The following is an 18971-nucleotide window of genomic DNA, read 5'->3' on the forward strand; positions in this document are numbered from 1 at the left end:
TTTTCGTTTATTAGGCTTTTTTTTACTGGGTTTTTTCTAATAAGGTTTTAATGAGGCACAATATTTATGGGTGTTCAAGATATTTGTTCTTTCAATAGAATTTTTTTTTGTACATGAACATCCAAGGGGGAGTGTTGAAAAAGTAGTCAAAAGTGGATGTCCATGAGACTCACTTTCACTGTAGTGAATAGTATTTTCACTGTAGATGAACAGTAAATTCACTGTAGATTCACAAAAAAAGCATTAATTCTACAAAATAAAATGCACGAACTCCTTTTTCTCTAAAATTTCTCTCTTTCTATTATTCCTTGTTATCAATTAGCTAAGTTAGTTTATTTATAACAACTCAAGTTTTCATCCTTACATTTTTTAAAAAGAAAATCCACTAAACATAACTTAGTAGAGGATATTTTATTAAATTAAATTAAATAATATAGAAACAAATTCGTCACTTGATTTCTCTAAGCGGAAAGAACAAGAAACACCCTGCACCAATTTTTTTCCAGATTCTTCTAAGCTCAGCTAGATCGACAGAGCAAAATTTTTACTGATTTGTTTTCTTAGTTTCATTACAAATCATGATAGATCTCCCAAGAGTGGAATATTCAACTATAAATCGCCTAAGATTTCATCTCAAGCTCTCATTAGCTGTAGCGATTTCATATATCCATGGAGAATCTCTTAGAGCAAATCAGATCTTTAATCTTTCAAGAGTATCAAACTTATGGATGCTAGAAAATGCTAGAAACGAAAAAGTAGAAAATGATAGTCAAAAAAAAGATAGAAAAGGTTGGAAAAGCATAAAGGAAAATGCATAACAAAAAGTCAAAAGAAGAGTCTAACAGTAGTTGGCAGAAACGCGTTAACAATTAACGCGTTGAAAATGCGTTAATCTTTTTACAGAAACACGTTTTTGTTTCCTATAAATAGAGGCCTCTTACCCTCATTTACATCATCCCAAAAAGAGAGAGTAAGAATACAAAGAGATTTATACATCAAGATAAATATTTTTAGTCTTGAGTGTCCTCTTTAGTAGTTGTTTCTTTTACAAGATAGAAGTGTTAATTGTTGTTTTCTCCTTGTATTTGAGAGCTGTGTATTCCATATTTTAATAGTGAGATCCTTCTACCCCATGTTTTTTCACTTCTATTAGTTAGAGGGGTTTCCACGTAAAATTCTCGTGTCCAATTTATTTTCATACTAATTATCATATCAAACTTTAGTTGTGGTGCTTCCTCCTTCCAACAATGGACTGCATCTCGGATCTATAGAAAGACCCACATCATCGTATTGTTGGGTACGTCTTCTTCCCTATTCACCCCTCTTTTGTTCAATTAATCATTGCATGTGTTGCTTGTTTTTGCTAAGGTACTTGTAGATTTTAGTTCTTGTTCAAATTCTTTCATATTATTACAACTTTTAGTATTAATATTAATTTCATCACAAATCCAATCATTTTAAAGATTATAGACTATAATTTTGTTTTGGACTTAATCTGTAGTGAAAAAATTATAAGAATTTTTAAAAAATTGTACAAATAATTCAAATAAAAATTGGAAGAATTCATTATATTTGAAAGTATCAAAAAAAAAGGAAAGTTAAAAAGAAAGAAAAAAAAAAGCAAAAACATTTCCCGCTAAATTCCCCACATTCCTAAAATACAGAGACTCGCGCCACTATTCAGTTTTTCTTTCTCTAATTTCTGCCCACGTTCAATATCAATACTTTTTCTAAATCTTTTTCATTTTAATTCCATTTGAAAGATTATCTCAGACTACACTCACCCGCAATTCATCTGTCGCTCTTGGATTCTCAGTTTCACAATCCTTTCCGCTAAGTGGTAAGTATTGTTTATCAATCTTAGATTTTCCTTTTTCTTTGATTTTATCAGTCAATTGTAGAACTTCTGATATGCTCTATTTGCTCGATTAATATATAACATTCATATAGTTAATATATAGACTTGTGTTTTTGAATCTCCTTGATATGGAGATTTCTCTAAGATAGCTGTGAAGTGGGTTCGGTTAGATATACTATTTTTGAGCCCCTGCTAAAAAATAAGTTTATATTTTTATAGATTAAGCCACATCATTCAAAACTTAACAAAGTGATTATGAAGTTTACTGAAAGTACTTACTGTTTAAAAGTGCAAACCATTTTTTAAACCGTCAGAGAAAAAACTGACTGTATGTTTTAATCATTAAAGTGATATTATATTGAGCGGCCAAAAACAATTTTATAAACGCCTCGGTTAGAAACAATTTTGAGCATCTTCAAAATTCTATAATAATAATGCTATTTGTTAAAAAATGAATGCATCTTCATATGTTTTCTTTTACTGTTTTAACTTGTGGTTTTTTAAGTTTACTGAGTCGAATATTTCAGTTCCCATTATTTAGGAATGATATCAGATTAGCTATTTATTTGAATAGAACTTTGTTGGAGTTATTTTAGGAGAAAAGGTTATTATTTCGTTTATATATACAACTTGCATACCTGCTGTAAAAAACAGAGAGTTCCAGTTCAAAGTTCAAACAATAACATCCTTTTGTGTTCCATTTCCTGTTATACTACAAATTTCTTCTTTTCAATGCTCTGTGTGCTTTTGTTTCACTATTTACCCTTCTCACATTATCAGAAAAGAAGGTTTATAAGTAAAATGAGTTCAAATCGTGACTGGATGTACAAAAGATTAACCAAAGGTCTATATGATCATGAATTCGTAAGAGGTGTGCAACAATTTATTGAGTTTGCTATGAGTCATCCAGAAGGAAGGGATGGAGAGAGACTAAGGTGCCCATGCAACCGAAAGAAATGTCAAAATAGAACTTTGAAAATGTTCATACTGTCCATGGGCATTTATTAAGAGAAAGTTTTGTACCGGGATATCATGTATGGTACTTGCATGGGGAAAATGAAGTTGTGAGAAATATAGATCAAGATGAAAGGATGCACAACTGGGATCATACTATGAATAACCTACCAGTGAATGTTAGTGCATTTGATGATCCTGGACCAACTACATCATATCATAGAATGGTTCATGAGGCTGCTGGTCCCGCATTTGTTCCAGATGATATGGAAGAATTACCTAATCCTAACGCACAAAGATTTTATGATATGATTGATTTTGCAAATCAAGAAGTGTGGCTTGGTTTTGAAACACACTCAAAATTATCAGCTGTTGCTCGTTTGTTGCATATCAAGGCTGAACACCACCTCTCTGAAAAATGTTTTGATGATATTTGTCAATATGTGAATGAGATGATTCCGCTTGATAATGTGATGCCAAAAAATTTCTATAAAACTAAAAAGTTAATGAGGGAAATGAACATGCCAGTTGAAAAAATTCATACTTGTGTCAATGCCTGCATGATTTACTGGGGAGAGGATAGTGAACTTGTAAATTGCAAGTTTTTTAGTCATCCCAGGTACAAACCTACAAGTCAAAGATCTGCTTCGAAGAAAAATCTCGTACAATTCAAACAGATGTATTACTTTCCCCTTACTCCACGGCTGCAACGACTGTATACTTCCAAAGCAACTGCTTCACACATGCGATAGCATGCTGAACATGAAGTTGAGGAAGGTGTGATGCGTCACTGTTCAGATGCACCTGCATGGAAGCATTTTGATAAGATGCATCCATCTTTTTCAGAGGAAAGTCGTAATGTTAGATTGGGGCTATCCACAAATGGGTTTCAACCATTTGGACAAACGGGAAAACAATATTTATCTTGGCCAATAATTGTGACACCATACAACTTGCCTCCTTGGATGTGTATGAAAGAGCCTTATTTATTTTTGTTAGTTATAATTCCTGGGCCAAACAATTTTTGATTGCTGAATTGAAGAATCTGTGGAATATAGGTGTCAACACATATGATATCTCTAAGAAGCAAAATTTTAAAATGCGAGCTGCTTTGATGTGGACAATCAGTGACTTTCCTGCATATTCGATGTTGTCCGGATGGAGTACTGCAGGCAGGCTAGCATGTCCATATTGTATGGAGAATTCTGATGCTTTACTTTGATAAAAGGTGGTAAGCAGTCCTGGTTTGACAACCACCATAAGTTTCTGCCACTGAATCATCCATGTAGAAAGGATAAGAGCTCATTTAGAAAGAACAGAGTAGTAACCATGCAGCCTACCCCATTACGTTCAGGTGAAGATGTCTTAAAAGAGATAGAAGAACTGGGACTTAAAAAGGTAACCGAACTTGGAGCTGATATTATTAATCGTCGGATTGGTAAGTTTTCTGGTTGGAAGAAGAGAAGCATATTCTGGGATTTGCCATATTGGAGTACCAATCTCATTCAGCATAATCTAGATGTAATGCACATTGAGAAGAACTTCTTTGAAAATGTGTTCAACACAGTGCTAGATGTAGATGGTCAAACAAAAGATAACCCCAAATCTAGAGAAGACTTGAATGAGTTCTGTCGACGCCCTGAATTACATGTTGTTGATGGAAAATACCCGAAAGCTATTTACACACTAAACGAAGAGTCAAAAATATTATTGTGTGAATGGGTGAAAAATCTAAAATTTCCTGATGGATATGTCTCAAATATGGGAAGGTGTGTAGACATGAAAAAACACAAGTTATTTGGTATGAAAAATCACGACTGTCATGTATTCATGGAAAGATTGGTACCTGTTACATTCCGTGAGCTATTACCAAAAAAGGTGTGGGAAGCACTTACTGAGATGAGCCTTTTCTTTAGGGATGTCACTTCTACAGTAATTCGTGAAGAGGATATGGTAAGACCTCAACAAAAAATACCTGAAATACTTTGTAAATTAGAGCGTGTATTCCCTCCTAGGTTCTTTGATTCAATGGAGCATCTCCCTGTGCATCTTGCTTATGAAGCAAGGCTAGCTGGTCCGGTTCAATATCAATATCGATGGATGTATCCATTTGAGAGGTAAGACTTTCTTTATATATTTAAGTACTTCATTTTTTTGCCAATTAAACTATTTTTATTAATCACCAAGCGACAATAAAGCTTAGGGAGGAGCCAACCAGCAACCTTCCCTTCTCAGAAAACGACTAAATAGCCTTACAATCATTATGACGATTACTAATCAGTATTTCTAATAGAAAAGTCATAATTCTAATTAAAGAGAACTTAAAGACTCAAATAACCTCCTGTTACTTCTTAAATAGATGCATACGTCAGCGTTCACAACATGAAGTATTGTGACATACAAGATTTTTCTAAGGAACATCTGTTGCACCACCTCTTAAAGTTTTATAAGTTTGTGATATTTTGTATTCCCTCCTATGATCTGTTTGTGAATTTAAAATGAATCTGCCAGAATTTCAACATATGAAACATCTTTCCTATCATCCAAGAAGCATATCAAGCCCCTCCATGTGATTTGCTAGTATCCTATACCTTATGTAATATGTATGGATCCAATTGATTCATAGTTTTTCTTTCTTTTGACTCAATAATCACAAAAGTTTGCAGATTGTAGATTGATTCCAGACCTTCAAGTTAATATTCAAGCCTCCTACACTTTCAGGAAGAGTCACTGTGTCCCAGGCTACAAGTGTCCTTTTAGTAATATTGGTATGGCCTGTCAACAAATAGTTCCTACAAGAAGCTTCGATGAGTTTAATAACCTTTGTAATAGTAAAAATAGATGTGACCTGTATGCTTGGACACCAAACAGTACTCTGCTCTAATTAGTTGAAGCCTCCTGACATATGATAATCCTCTAGTCATCCAGTTAGTGATCTTTGCTGTATTTTATCTGCTAAAGGTTTGCATTGCAAACTGTCATCCTTTCTGTAGACAAAGGAACTCCTAAGTATTTAAATGGTAAGCCACCTATTATATAGTACAACAGACTCAATATACAATTCCTTTCATCTGTCCCTACCTACAAAAATAGACTTGGCTATTTAAGAACTTCATTTTCATAATTATGAGTGACTAACGCCTTGAGCTTCTGTGCTATTTTCAGAAATCTCCAAAAATATAAATATAATGTTCGAAATAAAGCACACGTTGAAGGATACATATGCAATGCGCACATAGTTGAGGAAGCTTCGTCATTTTGTTCACACTACTTCGAGCCTCATGTTTACACAAGGCATAGAAAAGTGCCACGGAATGATGATGGTGGTATAGGTGAACAAAATGGATATGATGGTAATATTTCTATATTCACCTATCTAGGTTGAGGATTTGGAAAATTAAAACGGAGATATCTAACCGAAGAAGAACTTAAAGCAGATCATAATTATATTTTACTAAATTGCAGAGAAGTGCAGCCACACGTGGAGTAAGATTTCAAGCTTTTGTTTTCATTTATACATTGAAATTATCAAAAAAAAAACTTTTATATGTGATCCAAAGGAATTTTATTGACTCCCTTCATCAAAATTTTCCACGAATTACGGAGCCGGAAGTGGACAGGAAACTTGATGAAGATTTTGCATAATGGTTCACAAGATATGTGTGCACTTGTACAATATGTTTCCATGTGTACTTACTTCACTTATAAGAAACTCTAATTTTTTAAAATTTAATAGGCCCGAGTCCACATAGATAATCAGTTCATCAAAGCGCTTGCAGAAGGTCCACGTCGATCAGCGAAGCCATACACTGGTTATAATGTCAATGGCTTTAAATTTCACAATAAAGGTCGCAGTTTTTCTAGAGCATCTAATAACAAGTGGCGTTTGCATAAAAGGAACCAATTATAGTGCAGATGACAATGACTACTATGGTGTGCTTACTGAAATTCTTGTATTGGAGTACAAGGGCAGTACACCGATCAAAAGAATTGTTTTCTTTAGATGTGAATGGTTTGACCCAACACCAAACGTAGGAATGAAGATTCAACCGCAATATAAACTTGTGGATATCAACCATAGAAGGAAATTGAAGAAGTATGAACCATTTGTTTTGGCAATGCAAGCAGCTCAAGTGTATTATGCTACTTATCCTAGCTTACGACGTGATAAGAGTGATTGGTGGGCTGTGTGCAAAAAAAAAAGCTCAGGGTATTATGGATATGCCTCCGTCATCTTTATTGTCCCCTCTAGTAAATGTTGCAGAGCCATTCCAATGTGACGAAGATGGTTTAAGATTTGATGTGGTGTCTGACAATGAAACTGTTGTCCAGAATGATCCAAATGGCGAATTCATAAACTTAAGAGACGAGGATAATGATTTAGATGATGAGACATAACTTCATGATGAATCAGAATCAAAATCAGATGAAAATGAGAATGAAGAGGCATACGGTGAAAGTGGCAGTGAATAGAGTCAAAGAGCTCCAATCTCTTCAAAATAAGAGTTAGAGTGACTAAAACGTAGTATATAAGTTGATTTTATTGCAATCAGATTTTATATTTCTTGCTGACAAAGTTTTGAAATTTAGATGTCACTGATTTATGTTTCTCTTTTATCGGTATACTTATTTTGTTTTAATAGTTCTCCAGGTTGTTTGTTTTGAACAACTATCCCTCACTCTCATTTTGTGATACGAAGTAGACTATTCTAGATCTATGTTTTAAATAGTGATGGAAAATTTTTATTCCTTGAAGTGTTTATATTTTTATCTGTTGTCTAGATTAACAAGTTTTTCTTTTTTTACTTTTCAGAAGCATCTTGTTCTTGAAGTGATATATCAACTAATTACCTATTCTTGTTATAATTAGATCAAACCATGATTCAATCATTATGTTCTTATTTGATCCACATGTAATCTTGAAATTGCAGATATGGCACCTAGGGGAGGTGGACGAAGCAGATATTCTGGAAAAGGGATAGCAGATCCCGTGACATCTCCTCTAATTTCGAGTTCCACACCTGATCAAGCACCATCATTGCCTGAACTGTCGATACCAGTTACGCCAAATTCAGTTGCAGTCAACGTATCAGTACCATCTTTATCTGTGGGGATCGAAACACCTAGAAATAACATTGTATCCAAGCTTCGTCAAATACAACTGATGGTACCCGCATCCTAATTGAAATCGTCCTAGGACGGTAAGTGTACAACATCGTTTCATTTAAACTGTTTTGCTTCAGACAAGAAAATAAGCTATGTTGATTTTCTTTCCATACTACTTTTCTATAAAACTTTTGAAGTTTTGTTAGTTTTCTTAAATTGCATTCATGGCGAATGAATTACAAAATTGAGGTGTTTTTAAATCAGTATATAAAATTTCATTCTTGAAGAAAATATCTGGCTTACTGATGTCTACATTTCTCTTATATAATAAGCCATTGTTCAATGTGGCCACAAAATGTGGTGAGGAATCTGATTTATAAAATGTGGCAACAGAATGCCCCATATGCAGGTCCCCAGAACTTATGCTCTTGCACTACATGTTCAGATTGTCTGGCAAAATTATTGTTTAATTTGTTTTTATTGGTGATCAACTTTTAAGCTCTTGTCTTGAGTTAGGACCTCTCAATTTTTATAGATGTAGAGCTGTTGTTTTGATGAGAGAAATATAAGATCTATATACTTAGTACTGTTTGTTCAAAAAAATAGATAATAAAATGTCCTCCCAACTAGTCATTTCAATATTTGCTAATAGCAGGATTTTATAATTTATACTAATCCTTGTCTCTTTGATAATACTGTCATAAGTTTCTTATTTTTCTTCCTTACTTCCTCCACTTCTTAAAGCTCTTATATTGTCTCTAAAGACACTGATAGTACACTCTAGCCACTGCTTGATGCACATAAATAAAATTGAGTATTGAAATAATTACTTGTTATATTTATACAAGTTTGGAGCCGAGTATCGATGTATCTCGGGCAATCACAAAAATCTTTAAGGAAAAATTGGATCTTGAAGGATATGATTGGAAGTCAGTTACACCAGAGATTAAGGACTTCTACTAGGAGAAGTTTAAGGTAAAAGTGTACTGCTCATAAGTATAAAAACTGTCCATATATCTGAATCATATATGAGACTAAGTTCAAAAGTCATTTCTTAAATCATAAGTGAGACTAAGCTCAAAATCATGCCTTAAAATAACTTGTATTTAGGTTGTAAATCATACCATGCTTAAAAGTCATAAATGCATAAGAGACCATATAAAATCATGCTAAACTTGAAAATACTTAAGAGTAGCTTTCATACTTCCATAAATAATATTGACACGTGCTTGGAGAATCCTAATCATAAAATAAAACATGTAGTTTATAGTAATTCATTGATATGCATGATAAATATTTCATGAAAACTCTAACTTTTGCATAAAACTCATAGCTTGAGGAAGATTGGGTAAACCCTAGATTTAAACATAATTCATCATATAATCAAAATACCTTAGGCATGAGAGTGTAAGGAATACTCTCATTGAAGCCTTACATACCTAGAAGAATTAGATTCTTGAAAGACTTTGAAGAACTCGACGGATGCTCTTGGAACCCTAGCTTTTTCTTCTCTTGAAATAACTTAGAACATGTGAATTTTGATTTGTCTGAGGGTTTGGAATAAATAAGGAGTTTATAAACTATAAAGTAGACCTAGGGAGGTTAATTGAGGGTAAAAGGTCAAGAATACACTTCTGGGAATCTAAGAAAACCATAAAAATTAAACAAATGACCTTTTAATAAGTCTCGTCGGCCAAATAGGCGAGCTAGGGTCTCCTCGCCGATCTATCCGGCGAGTCGCAAAAGGGTTCTTTAGATCGCTTAAAATAACAGTTTGTGAAGGTTTTCAGATCCATTCGGTGAGCTAAGTTGGGATTTCGCCGAACTATTCAGTGAGTTGCCAAATTGGCTAGTGAGCTCGCTGAATTGCCCTATCCGTACATGCTTCAGTATAATGACCATAACTCTTTACTCTGAACTCCAAATGAGGAAAACTTGGTGGTGTTGGAAAGAGGACACATAGATATCTAATTTGATAGATCACGGGCCACCTAAATCCTTATATGCTGGGAGATATTGTCGTTTGAAGTTGACACTTATATGAACTCATGCTAAAACTTAACCGATAGAAATGTTTTGAACTTGACTTCGTGTTTGAGGTTCCTTATGACCCCAAAACATATCAAATACACTTCAAATACTTAGAAAAGGCTTAACATATATTTAAAACTTAGAAGTCATCGGGTTCGGACATATATGCATACGGAGGATGGTTCAGATCTTTGCTTAGAAGTTGCGGGGTGTTACAATATCTCCCCCTTGGGATCATTCGTCCTCGAATGAGGATCAAAGTTAGAATAAACATGTGAATAGAGTAAGCTGGTATTCTTTGGGCTATTTGTGATGAATATAATAGCATAAGATGAATTGTACAAATAATTGGGGTCTAGTAATCAACAATAAAAATGTAAAAGCACGAGCTAAGAGTGCGAATACTAGCATAGGCATGAAGAACATAAAAAAAGACATGAACTTGGCCTCCATTGGCCTCAGTAAGACTTGAAAAGGAAACTCTTATAACATTTCAAGGGAAGGAATCATAGGCATAATTCATGCGTGACTGATATGGGTTCGTGAAGTAGGAACGGTATAAATTTGATCATTGGTCACACACCATTTGAAACTACTTGACATAAAACGTAGGTACCATGGGCATGAGGTAAGAATAGTGCTAATATGCCTTAAGCGATACGAATGATGACTTTCAAGCTTAGCAACACGTCTAAATTATGCTTCTCCTCTTGAATAATACTGTTCATCAGCTGTAACTTATAAACCCCACAAGGGTACATGTGACTGCTTCTACTCAAGTCTGAGTCTAACTACATGCTCTCACAATGTTCAGGCCTAACTTGAAGTCACAAGGTGCTACACGTAATATGACTGTTCTAATCCTATATTTTTGTAGGGATTCCATCTCAAAAATACTACTTCTTCTTACCACTCCATTGAACTAACCTCGAGTTCAAATCAAGAAGGTACTTGTGCATAATGCATTCTTCCATGTTATCAACACGACACTCAAGCCTATCACTATAACTACTTCATGGACTTCAAGGTAACCACCCCATCTAACAATCTTTAGCTTTCCTAATAAGAGATAATTACCTTCTCATCTAAAGCCATCATTTAGCTGTTATAAACACCATTATCGTAACATAGGGAGGATCACAAAAGGCTATAGTATGAGGATCTAGAATAAGAGAGATACTATTAAATCATAACTTATACTTATCATGACTTTGAAACTCATAAATGAGGGTATCAAGAGAGAAGCGTAATAGGCATGAGTACATCATGTACCTGAAGCATAAAGCATCCATATAGATGCATTCTAGGCATAGAACATGTCATAACCATCCATCACCATCATGGGTGAACAAAAATAGGATTTAGAACAACGAAATCATAGGCACGAGTTATTCAAGAAACCTGATCTAAAAATATACATAACGTATTGTGATTTCACTTATCACCAAGAATATATTCATGAGTACATAGGACTGAGCATGCTAAGAAATTATGGGTACATACATTGTAAGTTGTATATCATAGAGCTAAAAGTCATAGATTCATTGAGTAATATGAGGGTCGTTGTTTTGAAGTTATTGCTTTCTATTCTAGAATCTGAGCATAAGCATGAATCTGTATGAGGTGCATGAGTATGGGTCATGGGCATGATGCTAATGCGTAAGAGATGAGTAAGGTGTCATAATAACTGAAATATGAGGAATACTCTAGAGTAGAAATGAATTGCCATCTTATCATAACTTCTTCTGAAATACATCATAATCTGATTTGCAAGACTTAATTTGATTCTTCTCCCTATCATCTCCCACATAGATCAACGCCGATATTTCAAGTATATGGGCCTATGTCATACCCTCTAAACTCAGCGATAATACACACATGAACGCTTAACTTACCCAAACAAATTATATTTGGAAGATACTATCCTCATTATAGTATATTCTTTTAAGAGATACCACTCTTACTTCTAGCTTTTATAATCATCATCATATAACATAAATTCTTACTAGTAAATATAACCATTTTTCATAGCAGCTCATAATCTAATATTTCTTATTATTCAACAAACATCACACCTCTAAGTTCATATTCTTCTAAATCAATTGAGAATAAAGCTTCACTAAAAGAAAAAATCTTTGTCTATCTCTTAATCCTCGATTCAACTCTTAAGAACACCCAATAAGATATACTATACTTAGCTTTCTCCACACCTAGCTACAAAAACATACTAATTAGGAACACATAATACCTAATAATCTTAGAATATCATGCAACCACATATTACCTTGGGTTCAGTTCTATCTTCCTAATGCTTAAGGATCTCCTTTATCCAATGACTTAGTCACCACTCATTGTCTCACCAATGAATCACATCTATATCATACTTGCACCACGACACTTGTTGAAAGTTAATAAACTTAAATTCTTACATATGCTATTTCAAGCCTACTAGATCAATTTCATAAAACTAGCATCACTAACCCAAAACTATCATTTATTTCCACTTTTGTGATCATTCATATTTCAAACTTAGCGTCTAGCACCAAACATGCATAACAACCCAACTTTGCATGCTATTTCTAGCTTAGCAGCTACTAGATAAAATTTGAGGAACACCAGTCCACTTAACCCTCATACGAATGGCAGACGATCTTAATCTTACCATTTATCTAATTATAATATATTACTATATCCTTCTTTCCCACATCACTACTACTTATCCATCCATACATCTAAACTATATTCATAGCTCTACAAGCATTAAGCGGTTCCTTTTCAAAATCACAAAGCAACGCCTAGATCTATCAATCCCTAACCACTGACTTCTTCTCTACCTTCTGCCACGCAAAATACTTTAACTTACTACCCCTTAGTAGTTACCACCTGAAGACTTAACACCTCAATTCTAACATAATGGATACATAACTTCTATATATATATATATATATATATATATATATATATATATATATATATATATATATATATATATATATATATATATATATATCCTCACCTTCTGTCTATTACAATTCTAGATTCACACTCCTAATCGTGGGTCATTTTACTAGTTATAAATCATGAAATCTCAAAATCACACTATCTTATGGGTGCCAATACTATCTAAGAATCTGGACACATTTTTTTCTCCTTTCATGGATGTTCTATGTAATGAAGGATAATAGAGAAATCTGAATAAATATCATATTTTGGCTAAACAACACTATTCACATAAACAAGGACGTAAGATTTTGAATTGAAGGGCTAAAGCCCATTGATAGGCTCCTCTCAAGCCCTTTGTGCAATCTCTAAAATGTTGATAGTTGTATTTGAGAACAACTTATCAGTAGGAACTGAGCTTTACTACTTCTATCGCCTCGAAGATGAGGAATAGTTAGAGGAATTAGAACAATGCACGAATTTGTACATGTTTATTAAGGGATAGCTTTGTTGCACGATCTTAAGTATGAAAGAAGGTAATGTATTTCCTAAACATCCCGTAGACTCCTCCTTATAAGTGTGGTGTGCTTCACACACATAAAAAGGACTCTACTAGATGCGGCTTTTCAGACATCTTAGGACACTTGAACCTAGTGCTCTGATACCAAATTTGTCACAACCTGAGTCTGTACCCTAGCCGAGACACGATACTTAGAACCACGAGTGGTCCCAAGCTTAACCCTTGGCATAATATATCAAAGCATATAATAAAAAAACTAAGCAGAAGTTGGAACATATGCATAAAGGTCTTATTAGAAAGATAACATATCTATGAAGACTGAAAACTAATGTCTGAAACAAACCTTTCAATCTAAATCAAGAGAAATAAGTTTGCTGGGACATGCCCCCCCGGCTACCATAACTTAGTAAAATAAGTAACTAAAACTACTCCGTGAGGTTCTCGAATAAGGAGGACTATTCGGCGAGTCGCCAAATTGGCTAGTGAGCTCACCGAATTGCCCTTTCCGGACATGCTTCAGTGTAACGACCATAAATTTCTACTCCAATCTCCAAATGTGGCAAACATGGCGGCGTTTGAAAGAGAACACATATATATTTAATTTTATAGGTCATAGGGCACCTAACTCTTTATATTCTAAGAGATATTGTTATTTGAAGTTGACATTTATATGAACTCATGCTAAAACTTAGTCGATAGAAATGTTTTGAACTTGACTTGGTGTTTGAGGTTCCTTATGACCCAAAAACACATCAAATACACTTAAAATACTTTAAAAAGGACCTTAACATATATGTACAACTTAGAACTCATCGGGTTCAGGCCTATATGCATACAGAGGATTGTTCAGATCTTTGCTTAGAAGTTGCGGGGTATTTCAAAATATCTAGTAGTTATTTGTGTAGAAAATGAGGATCCATTCTCTTCCTTCCTCATCTTTGACCAAAGGTTTGCTCGAAAACTCCTTTTATATACTCATTCTTTTTTTATTTTTCAGGTGTTTCTATTTGTGATCATATAACTTGTTTCTTTTGATGTGAATTTGCATTTATTTTCCTTGAATCTTATTGATTGTGTGAGTATAATGGAAATTTTAAGGGTGTGTTATGTATAGAGGAATTTACAATTTTTCATGTTTTTGTTGGTCAAAAAAATATTTTTTCTAGAAAAAACAAGTACTAAAGGATCATGAAAATGACTTCCCTGCGAGGAGTTCATTTTTCCAACACATAGTGTGGGGATTTAGCAGTCAAAGAGAGTGGCATCCTTTGATCAAATATCTGAAATGACACAGTGAATTATATTCAAATCTTGTGATAAAATTTTCTGGTACTTATTTTGATTGGAGATTGTTGAGTTATGTAGTGTTGATGATTAACATAGACAAATGAAACACGCCAGTCAGTGTGGTTCTAAGATACACCGTCAAGAGCAGCTAAGATCCAATATACTTTCAAGTCTAGCATATGAAATCAATACAGATAGAGGTGCAGAAATCTAGGAAAGGATAACTGTGATTCAAGATGGATAAGACAAACCTGAAGTAGTTCAAGTCCTACAACAACATTGATAATGAGAGAAGCCTTTTGGAAGGAAGAGTCCAACTAAAATCAAGAGCAACAAAGTTTGTTTTGATCGCAGAGTCTGTTTTCAACAAGGAGTTTGTGTGAAATAAAACTCTGTGGGCGTAGTGCTTAAATAGAGGGGAAGAGTCTCTGAAGACTTAAGCATTCACATAGAAAAAAGGCAATTGGCATATTGACTTTGAAAAGGTGCTGCTGAACCTTGAAGTGACTCATTTAAAAACCTGATCCTTTTACATAGTTTACGTTCTAGGAAGTTTTTCTTTGAATTTATGATTTGATGTATTGATAATTCAATGAGTTATAAATTGAAGTAGAGATATTGTCTTCTTTTGGGCAAATCGAGGACTTGGGAACACATACCTTGGGAGGTGTGTGCTAGCATAAGGTTTAATTATTTTTTTTGGTAAAAAGAAAATATTTATGTATTCTTAATACGCATCCATACAACCAGGTGGGTACATCAACCTACTATCACTAGGGTCAGAGATAACATAGGTATTAAACATACTACTAGGTATATTACATTGCAGATGATTCGTTTCTAGATTAACAAAACTATAGTTCCCTTTATCTGCTTCCACTGCTTTGGTTACAAAAGGTGGTGGTGTTGTCCATTTCGCAAAAACTCCATTTGATTCCAACCTTGTTCCTTCTTTAGCTAGTAGGTCAGCCACTTGGTTCTGCTTCCTACGGTTGTGCTTGATCAGTGGGCTCTTTAGTTGTTAATTCCCTGCATTCTAGAACAATGTTAGAGCATGATTCTGTTTCTTCATTAATTAGGCTTATGGTTTCCATTGAGTCCAAGGCAATTTCAATGGTTGTTATGCCCATAGATATAACAAGTCTTAGCCCATAATAGACAACTTGGATTTCTGCTTGGACGGCACTTCGAACATTACATTTTTATTAGAGAATAAAGCTACCCAATTTCCTCTATTGTCTCTGATTACACCCCCTGCTCCCCCGTTGGTTGAGCCATAATCATAGGAACTATCAACGATGATTTTTAGTCTAGTTATGGGTGGTTCCCAGGTCTCAATATGGTTATTGGGGTATTGTATCTTTTGAATGGATGAATTTTTAAGGTGATAGTACTCCATAGCTCTTTGGTAAGGGAGTGTTATAGGTATCTCTATATTTTTTTTGTTGTGATAGTTGTGGTTCCGTTTAAGACATATGTTCCAAATGAAGAAAGGAAAAGGCCATTCCCCAGTCAAATGTTTTGTTGAATTTATAGTTTTTAGCTTTTTTGATAGCAATGAGCCATAGGTGGTTGTTTGAGTCAATGATACTTTGGATATCATCAATCATGTCCAGCTGTTCCCAATATTTTGTTTCTAGCGGGCATTCTAAGAATATGTGTTTAATTGATTCTATGGAGCCACATACCATGCAGTTGGGGTTGACATCCATGCTAAGACCCTGGAGGTAACTGCTTGTTGGTAATCTCTCATGTTGGCATAACCGTATGAAGAACTTGATTTTGTTAGGACAATTCATTTTTCAGATCCAATTGAGGTTTTTATTGTCTGGTGGTAGCTTATTCTTGTTGTGGTACATTTTTTGGATATGGTATGATGAGGCAGTAGTGAACTTCCCTAAATTGTTTAGTAACTAGATTGGAGTATCTTTTTTATTGTTCATTTGAGGTATGGTAATTCCTACGATTATTTGTCTAATATTGTGGGGTAGATCGTAAGATAGGTTACTGTAACACCTCAATTTTTTTCTGCCTAGATTCGAACCATTCTTCATGTGCGTGTAGGATCAAACTCGAAGAATTTAAATTGTATATATAAGTTAGGATCAATTCCTAAGTATCTGAAGTGTATTAGATGTGTTTTAAGGTCGTAAGGGATCCCTAACACCAAGCCGAGTCTAAAGAATTTCTATCGGCTAAGTTTTCCGATGAGTCCGTATAAGGGTCAACTTCAAATGATCATATCTCCTAACATCTAACAAATTGGGTGGCCTATGACCTATCAAATTAAAGGTCTTTGAGTTTTCTTTCCAACTCTATCAAGTTTGTCTCATTTGGAGTTCGGAGTAAAAAGTTATGACCATTTTACTGGAGACGCTCTATCCTGGTAGAAGTCCACGATGGATCCGCGATGCGGAGAAGACACGGACTCCACTGCCTAAGACGAACGACGCCCCCTTTATTTTTTAAGGGTATTTTTGTCCTATAACCTTTTGGGGAGTTATTCTAATGTTCCTAAACTTGTAGAAATCAGTTTTCCTCATTAAAAACCCTCTCATTCACTTCTAAACATCAACACTCAAGAATTTTCAAGAAAGCATCAAGTTAGGGTTCTTTTTCAAGATTCTTCAATAAGGTAATTTCTTCATACATTTCAAGCTTTCCAAACCAAACTTCTTCATCTATTCATGAATCGCTAAGAGCAATCGTAAATCCTAACCATAGGGTTTTCAAGAGAAAAGTCAAAGAATTTCAAGAAAGGGTCTCTTGATTGTTCTTCTTAAGTTAAGATTTTTCATCAAGATTTATGGAGATTTTAAGGTATATAAGGCTAACCTAAAATATGGATTGAGTTCTTCCATATGCCCCATAGATGTGTTGGATAGATTGTGAAAGACTTGAACCCTCCATGAACGTTTTCTTGAATTTTCCTAAAACCCTAGAATACCTTTACATACTATTAATTGATTGATGATCTTCATGGCTTGAATTCTTGAACAAATTACTTTTCACAAGATACTTCATAAACTGTAGCTATATATATGATAATGTATATGTATTGATTGGAATGAAAAGCACGAATTGGGATAGCTAAGAATGTGAATGGTATAAAATATGAACATAACTTATTGTTGTCATACAAGTATATCTAACTACTCTTGAAAGATGTGATTGAGACTAATTGGATAGTATGATTTGTTGAAAGGTTTGATTGTGATAAAATTGATAAATTGATAGGGGTCCACATGAGACTTGTCGATATGATTAAATTAAACTGATTGGATAGAGTTTTATGAGCATTGAGTCTTGGGAGGAGTATCGAGCACCAAATTGGGTAAGAGTAATTAATAACTCAAACCCAATAACTATGTCGCCAAACGTAGGAGAGGATTGGACCGTTAAAATCGGATGTTTCCCAAATTACTGTCCTGACATGATATGACTTGATTGATTGTAGATCCATGATTGTTGATTCGTTCCTACCCTGGCAAGGTATGAACGGACGTGGCAACAACGTCGGCTTGTTGTACTATCACTGGCTCATAAGTAATGGTTGTCGGATAAGAGAAACTCTCATATAAGTCTTGATAGTACTCTGAGTCGGATTGAAATGGATTGGATTGGATTGTACATAATTGGTCTTGTTTAAATCATATTCTTGTTTAGACTTAGGACATCTTAATTGAATTGTTTCCTCTCCTGAGTTGACTGATTCTACCCTGATGCATGTTTCACTCTGCCATTTTACATACTCGTACATTCCACATACTGACGTCATTTGGCCTGTATCGTTTTATGATGCAGAGACGGGTACTAGAGATCATCAACAGGCGCACCATTGAGGATCTATTTGCGTCAAGCTAGTTGATGAGTCCTCCCTGTTTTCGGAGGATACCGCAGTTATCTTTTCAACTTTGGGTTGTTTTCCTTATTTTGATTTGTGGTAGCCATGAACTTGTCATTGGCACCTCTTGGATTGTTGATAGAGGCTTCATAGACTATAGTGTAGATGATGTTGATTTGTTCGTTTTGACTAGTTTCATTCTTACTAGTTGTTAAATTGGATATGTGGTTGGCCTTTGACCTTATTTATGAATAGAATCCTTGTGAGTTGAGTCTTTCATTAATAGAATATGACTGAATGAGAGTGTGATTGGACCAAGTAGTTCGCTTGAAGGTCATCAATGGTTTTCGAGTGCCGGCCACGTCTAGGGTACCTTCCCGGGGCGTGACAGTTACCGAGGTCACATATTCCATTATTTATGTAGTTCCTAA

At 34.6% G+C, this 18971-nt stretch overlaps 1 protein-coding gene across 9 annotated transcripts; it reads left to right on the top strand.

Annotated features, from left to right (window-relative positions):
• The first annotated feature begins 615 nt into the window (after positions 1-615).
• On the top strand, positions 616-18806 carry LOC129880702 (uncharacterized). 9 transcript variants are annotated; one of them, XM_055954873.1, is made up of 5 exons: positions 616-724; positions 1248-1297; positions 1774-1840; positions 7744-8013; positions 18501-18806. In XM_055954873.1, the coding sequence occupies exons 1-4, from the start codon at positions 670-672 to the stop codon at positions 7992-7994; spliced, it is 423 nt and encodes a 140-aa protein (XP_055810848.1). In that variant the 5' UTR covers positions 616-669; the 3' UTR covers positions 7995-8013; positions 18501-18806. The 9 variants fall into 9 exon arrangements, 8 of the variants coding, with proteins under 8 accessions (XP_055810848.1, XP_055810841.1, XP_055810842.1 ...); XM_055954866.1 differs by lacking the exon at positions 616-724 and adding an exon at positions 2639-4929 and having other exon boundaries at positions 1764-1840; positions 5978-8013; XM_055954867.1 differs by lacking the exon at positions 616-724 and adding an exon at positions 2639-4929 and having other exon boundaries at positions 5978-8013.
• The last annotated feature ends 165 nt before the right edge of the window (positions 18807-18971 follow it).

Source organism: Solanum dulcamara, chromosome 2, assembly GCF_947179165.1.
Source record: "Solanum dulcamara chromosome 2, daSolDulc1.2, whole genome shotgun sequence".
Classification (NCBI taxonomy): Eukaryota; Viridiplantae; Streptophyta; class Magnoliopsida; order Solanales; family Solanaceae; genus Solanum; species Solanum dulcamara.